At 38.2% G+C, this 7,244-nt stretch overlaps 1 protein-coding gene across 1 annotated transcript in view; it reads left to right on the forward strand.

Moving 5' to 3' along the window:
• The first annotated feature begins 3,522 nt into the window (after positions 1 to 3,522).
• The window catches only part of LOC137980449 (thyroglobulin-like), a 62,751-nt gene continuing 59,029 nt past the window's right edge, over positions 3,523 to 7,244 (forward strand). The window contains exons 1-3 of the mRNA XM_068827896.1: positions 3,523 to 3,689; positions 4,437 to 4,502; positions 4,663 to 4,723. Coding sequence (XP_068683997.1) covers positions 4,676 to 4,723 — 48 coding nt within the window. The 5' untranslated portion in view covers positions 3,523 to 3,689; positions 4,437 to 4,502; positions 4,663 to 4,675. The remainder of the gene's footprint in view (positions 3,690 to 4,436; positions 4,503 to 4,662; positions 4,724 to 7,244) is intronic.

Raw genomic sequence — 7,244 nt, forward strand, 5'->3', positions numbered from 1 at the left:
TTTTATTATAGAACATTCGCGACAAAGCAGTGCTTTTTTTCGCTGTTATCCTCGTAGCAAATTTCTTGTCAAAGAAACGGTATAATGTAAGTAAGAGAACACTGAGATTTATATTTGCAAATTACCTGTCCTCTTACCACTTAAGTCAAACTCTACATCTCTATGCAATGAGCGCATTCAAAATCTTCTTATGCGTAATCTTCGCGGAAATTACATTCTGTTCCTCAATAATTCTAAAACAACCAGTTATGGTCTTAGTTCTTTTTCTTACGTATCAGCTAAGTTGCGGAATGCGCTACCTGATTTTGTTCGTACCACTGAGTCTACTGGTTTTAAAGTAGAGAATCCAAGACCGCATTTTGTACGACGGCTTTTCTTTTCAATTAATATATATCTTTAACTATAATGTATTTAGTTATGTATCTGTATATGCTATGTATTTTAGTTGTAAATGTAATGTCTCGAAGACATTGGCTCTTGTAGTTATTCTGAAACTGGTTGTTCTAGGTTGTTCTAGGTTTATTGAGGGACAGAATTTAATTTCCGCGAAGATCATGCGTAGGAAGAGGACGGGAGAGAAACGTATTTTTTATTTAAGAATCTTGAGGGAGCTTATTGCATAGAGATGTAGAGTTTGATTTTACTAGTAAGAGAACAGGTAATCTGCAAATAGAAATCTCGTTATTCTCTTATTTACATTCTACCGTTTCCATGACACGAGATTTACAGCGAAATGAAAGCACAACTTTGTCGCGAATTTTCTATGATAAAAACTTGTTCAGTTAACAGCACACACCAGGGCTACTCCTGAGTATCTGGCTACAATTTTTTTCCTCTGACCGCGCTTCAGCCATTCGATGAGGGCCAGTATCGTGCATCTCAAGTTGCTTCGCTCATTCCCAAAAAGAATTCTGGGTAATTCGGCCATTCCATGACAAGGGAAGACTCCCCCTTCTCATTTCATAGCTTTTGTTCATAAGTGTTGGGCCACCCAGTCCTACCTGCGAAATACCGCATCGATTGAAGTTTTTAGCTTTCAAAACTTGCCCAAATTGTATCGGTAGGTCCTGGAATTCGTCCACAGAAAGGCGAGAGAGACAACTTCACTCGTGAACCACCATGTTTACAACAGAGCATTTTAGGCGTCCCAGTTTGCACCTCTTTCTCTGTCTCGAGCATGTTTCACTTTTTTTGGTAAGCTAGGTATAGTAGAGCCAGAACATTTACGCATGCGCTGACGGAATGTTTGAACAAGAGGGAAAAACGCAGTACCTCCAGACATGACGCTAGAGCGTCGTACCAAAAGAGTCATCCCGGGATTTCGGCCCGTGCGATCGCTTTTGGACGCAGTTGGCCCTTCGCTGCTTTCTGCTACCGACCTCGTCTCCCGGTACGGCATTGAGGGAGAGATATGTCGGCCCCTAAACCATATGAGAAAAATCCCACGCGTACTCACAGCTCCAGACCGCCCTTGTCAATTTAGCGTAAGAGTTCGATCGCTTAATTAAGCGAAGAAATCTGGCCAATTCGAACGTTCTTCACAGTGTCCATGATACCGAAATTCAAGAAGCAGACTTTGAAAGCTGTTGTTCTGACAGCAAGTACGAATAAAATGTAGTTGATGTACAGTAAACGATTTACTAATGTGAAAGATTGGTGTGAAATAAAGTGCGCTAATAAAATCTATTGTTTGGCGAGGTGTCAAGAGTGTCTGGAGTCAGGTCACGGTTTTCATTCCGACGAAGGCCACACCTTCATATGCTAAAAATGTCTCAATTATTAAAGGTAACTTGGCTTGCTGCCCATAACGAGAACAAAAGACTAACTAACGGAAATGACAAAAACAATATATCTGCTGCAATACTAAATATATACCATATACGAGAGCTTATAAAGTGCCCCTTTGATTAGGCCTTTTTCGATATATTAAAATTCAGCTTGAAAGAGAGGTTTAGAGGACAAAGACAAAGAAAAGTGCATGATATGCAAATATTTTTCACATTCGTTCCAACGTGTTTCCATTGTTTTTGTCCTCACTTCCTCACCGTATCAAGCTAAATAGTTGTTATTTCGAAAATGGCCTATTGAATCGAGTCATCAACCAAGAACCCTTATGGTTGTCTAAGACAATGCTTTTAAAGCGTTTTATTTTTGTCATCCGAGATACTACAAATCCCTGAGCTGTTATTGAGAGTTGACAAAAAGCCAAGATTGAAATACTACAAAACAATGCACTAGTACACTCATCTATTTATTCCAAGTCTCTAAAATAATTATCAAGTTACAGCAGTCTCCGTTCCTACTTAAAATTGTTTGAAACTCTTCTATGTCTCTTCCAATGTTTCGTCTACAGAGAGCAGAGTTGGCGAAGTTATTAGAGCATTCGCTTTCAACTAGGATCGGCTCGGGATCGTTTCCGGACTCGGCGAGACAAGTGACTGTCAAGGGTCGAGTTTATTGGCTCTTTGCTCAGTTCCGAGATGTTTTCCCTGGGAACTCCCGTTCTCCCCTCATATCAAACTATTATTTCCTCTAATCTAATTTGAATTAAGGATAACTGCATGATTAATACGCTTTCTCTCGCCTAAAAAACAACGAGTTATTATCATGTTATCGTTGTTATTAATACGTGTATTATTTGGTAGGAAGATTTAATCGAAATGACTTCGTAGGTGAATGAATCGATATTGATTACATTGTCTAGTAGTGGGCGTTGTTCGAGGCGTTGCGGAGTCGTGCACGAAATCACCAATCGGTAATTCGACCTTTCTTTGTAATGCAAAATAGCATAAGGTTAAAAAAAATTTATACTTTTGAAAAACATTTTCAGCTTTTCAATGCTCATTTGCCAAATAAGTGTAACACATCCTTGGAGACCCAGGGGCAGTCAGTCGGGAAGGGACGAAAAAATGATGGAGACATAACATTATTGAGAAATACAAATCTGAAATATGTCCCTAGTTATCAGGCTTTCTTGCGCTCTGGCAAAGAAGCCCACTATAAGCTAATACTAATAATTCAGTCTCTAGCTATGGTGTCCATGCACAGCCATTATAATTAGTCGGGAGTCGATATTGATGGGCGTGGAAAATCATTGAAATTATGACCATTACGCTGGCCTGACTCCCAAGTACCCCAGAACACCCTAAGTGATACCAAAATCGGAAATTGCACCCCTAAGCGAGACTACGAGCATCTCCACCCCTTTCATATGCGAGTCCCCCCCCAACCGCCTGGTCTTAAAGGCCCTAATAGCAGTGAAAGCTAATCGAAAACATGAAGTTTCCCTTACAACCAATCTTGACTTCTGTTTTTGGCGTTTAATAAGATGTTGGTAGGTAGAGTTAAAAAATGTGCAGGGAACCACAACGGATTTCCACGGTAAACTGTTCTTTTGTTACTGTCAAACCCCACCCGTTAATTCTGATTGACAGCGTACGTGTCCTAAAAGTCCCACCCATCTCAAATTAATACACGTTTCACCTACAATAGATGGAGTTGCTGAAAATCTAGTTGCTTTTTGCCCTTCTTGCCTTACTGCACAGCCACAAATATTTAATTACCAAGGCTATTGCAAAACTTGTACAATCGCGTGCAAAAGTACAAAAAAACACTTCACACCGCTGACTCTCGCACGTGAATTCAGACAGGCGCAAGTAAGTGATTTGGTGTCACTTGCAGATTCACAGGTGAGTAAAATCGTTCGTTTCTCTCTCTTTTCGTTTAAAAATATTCCTATTCTAAGGTAACACGCAAGAAAATCTGATGGAAAAATCGGTGAGCTTTCGAAAATGATCCGTACAAGTTTATCAAGTATTCTTTCGTACGGAGTTACGTACTTTCGAGTTCCCAGCTGACTTTCAGTTTCCTTGCAGTGCGCTCTAAGTTGTGCATATGTGCTTTGCAGATTGTTTTGAACGGTAAATTGTGAAGTAAAATGAGCTGCAGTAAATCGAGATTAGGCAAAAATCTTTTTCTCTTGGGCATTCTTGTAATGTAAAGCATTATTGTTGCAGTGATTTCGCAAAGATGGCTTGAAATTGCGAAGTCGGATCAGATCGATTTCTCGGGATTGTTCTATGAACCTCACGTCACAGCTCTCTTGAAGTTTTTTCGAGGCATGCAAAGGAATACCAATAAATTTAAATATCTTCAGTGTGTTCCTGTTTGGAAGAAACTGAAATTACTTAAATGTAGACTACACTGTATAAATCACATGAAAGTTATAATTTCTAGGAAATAGCAATGACAAATTCGCTCAGGTCACGTTACACGTCTTTACCTTGCACAATCTACAAGATTACGTGACAACACTTTTATTTTTACAGACCTTGTGCAATAACATGTTCGTTTTCACACTCCTGTTTTGCGCAATAAAGCTTATAGATTTGTTTTGTGTTCCCTGCCATTGGTTTTCATGTCAGTGTATTTGATAGGAGCTATTGTATTCCGCCAAGCGAAAGTGAAGGTGACAGGGTATTCCCCAAGCTTCTCCAACATAGGTAATGTTTAAATAATTACTATTACTAAGTTCTAAAGTTAACCTTGTTTTTCATGGAAATCTTGTGGTTTGATTGTGACCGGCGTATCAGCTCTGGAAATCTTATTTATTGGAGCAAAACCCTTTCTATTCTTTACTTATACCAGTTTCTGAAATATCAGGTTCTTTACTGCGATGTGCCGTTTAAAGCAACTAGGATTTGTCATTCTAGTCCTTTTTCAGGTGGGTAGTTTTTACATTTCCATCGTCTAAAATGCTGTGAATTTCTTTTCCAAACTAATATTTAACTGTTTAATTTTTCCTGCCAAATCCCAGCTTTCATTTACAGAAAAAGAAAACGTTTATTAAAAGAAAAAAGTGGTTTTCCTTACTTCAAATAAATGGAACGTTTTTGGACATTGAAGTGAAGAGAGTGGAGTGTCCTTGGAGGACATGCATGTTCTGAAATCGTAGAAAAAAATTATGTTTTTGGGAAGATTTAAAGTGTTACTTATGATCAAAAATCACCTCTTTGTTTCCTTCAGATTTTGAAAGTGTGATTGCTCAGCACTTGACTGGCAAAATTTTAAGCTTTGGTTTTCATCCAAAGGCTGTTTATTTTGAATGTAAGTTTTGGATTTCACGGTCCGCCATTACTCACGTTCGATTTTGAAAGTGTGATTGCTCAGCACTTGACTGGCAAAATTTTAAGCTTTGGTTTTCATCCAAAGGCTGTTTATTTTGAATGTAAGTTTTGGATTTCACGGTCCGCCATTACTCACGTTCGAAACTGACCGATTGGACATCAAAGGGTTGGCTCTAGGGAAAAGTGACGTCATTTACTTACTTAGCTTAAAATTTCAGCATGTAAACGCAGCTTATTATATATGCAAAATATGAGTTTAAAAGTCTGAAAGCCCGACACTCTGTGCTGCATATTGATGCGGCCACGTACACAGGCATTACATTCTAAAACTATTGAGTCTTTGACATCATTTTCTCCTTGATCGGCCAGCTCTCTCAAGATTTTAAAGTTAGTAATGGCGGACCATTAAACAGGAAAATTTCAGTTAAAATAAACAGGTGTCTTTTTGAAAATCAAGGCTTAAAGTGCCCCTGTGATCAAAAAAACCACTTCCTTTTTTCCTTGAGATTTTGAAAGTGTGTTTGCTTAACACCTGACTGGCAAAATTTTGAGCTTTGGTTTTTATCCAAAGGCCGTTTACTTTGGGTGTAAATTTTGGATTTCACTGTCCGCCATTACACACGTTCAAAACTGACCGATTGGACCTCAGACGGTTGGATCCAGGGAAACGTGACGTCAGAGCCTCACTAGCTTAAAATTTCAGCGTGTAAACGCAGCTTATTATATATGCAAAGCGTGAGTTTAAAAGTCTGAAAGCCCAAAACTCCCGTGCTGCATATTAATTCTGCGGTGTATACACGTATTGCATAATTTCTTAAACTAGTGAGCCTTTGACGTCATTTTCTCCTCGATCCAGCTCTCTCAAGAACATAATGTTCGTAATGGCGGACCATTAAATAGGAAAATTCCAGTTAAAATAAAGAGGTGTCTTTTTGAAATCAAGGCTTAAAACGTGGGTCACTTAGTGTTTTGTTAACATAGTTTTGAAATCCAAAGAAAAATATGAATTGATTTTTGGTCACAGGGGCACTTTAAAACTTCATTCAGTTACTGTTTAATTAACATAGTTTCGAAACCTAAAGAAAAATGAAAATTGTTTTTGTGGTCATAGTAGCACTTTAAAGAAAGCTTAACCCATTTACTCCTTGGGCAATCCAGTTGATGAGTAAAATCCTCTGTTGTTAGACAGAGTAAAATCTGTTAAGTCTCACTTGCAAGAGTCAGTGGGATAAAGCCTACTCACGGGGTTATGAAGAGTGTGTGTACATAATACATGATCATCTCTTTCTTTTAAAATGGGGGATTTACATGTACTTTAAAAGGAGCAAGGGAAGACCTGCAAAAATCTTGGTTCTGAGAAAATGAAAGTGAAAAATGAGTTAAGCACAGGTCTGGACGGAGATACTTAAAGAGGCAGTCAGGGTCATGCTATTTCAGTCAAACTTCAAAACATTAATTTAAAATATGTCTTTTTATTATTCAACTACAGTCAGCAGAGTACAAAATAACACCCAAAACGAGTACAAATATCTCATGGTACATTTATTTGTACTCCAGAAGACCAGTTTGACCAGTTTTTCACAAACGTATTACTTTTAGGAAAGCGGTAGAAATGGCTGAAAATGCTAATTTCCCCCTGAACAAAACAATGAATGCTTGCCAAATTTTGAGATTTTTGGCAAAACGAGCTCCTAGAGACAAAGGAGAACCTACACAAGAATTAACTTTAATTCTCTCTTTATTGAAGAAAACCGAAATGTAAATACAACAAAAAGAGAAAAACTGACCTCAATGTAAAAGAAACGGTGGTGCGAGTCCGTGAAAGAAGCAAGGGCTATTGAAGAAATTCCTCCAGAGGAAGTTGACAACCTTTTATGTCATTTCTTCATCAAAGTCAGTTTTTCTCGACTGGAAGTTTACTTGGAAAGCATGATCATCATTGTAAATATCTCTGTAGACCTTATAATAAAGAATTTTCCGATATTCCATCTTTGTTTTCCTTACAAGTAGTTTGTCACGCAAGGAAGCAAGTTGTTAGTTGTGCTTCACATTTCTTCCATTATTTTCCGACTGAATTGAATAATAAATCTCTTATTGGACGATTTAGTATGTAGTATC

This window comes from Montipora foliosa, chromosome 12 (assembly GCF_036669935.1).
Source record: "Montipora foliosa isolate CH-2021 chromosome 12, ASM3666993v2, whole genome shotgun sequence".
In the NCBI taxonomy this organism is placed as follows: Eukaryota; Metazoa; Cnidaria; class Anthozoa; order Scleractinia; family Acroporidae; genus Montipora; species Montipora foliosa.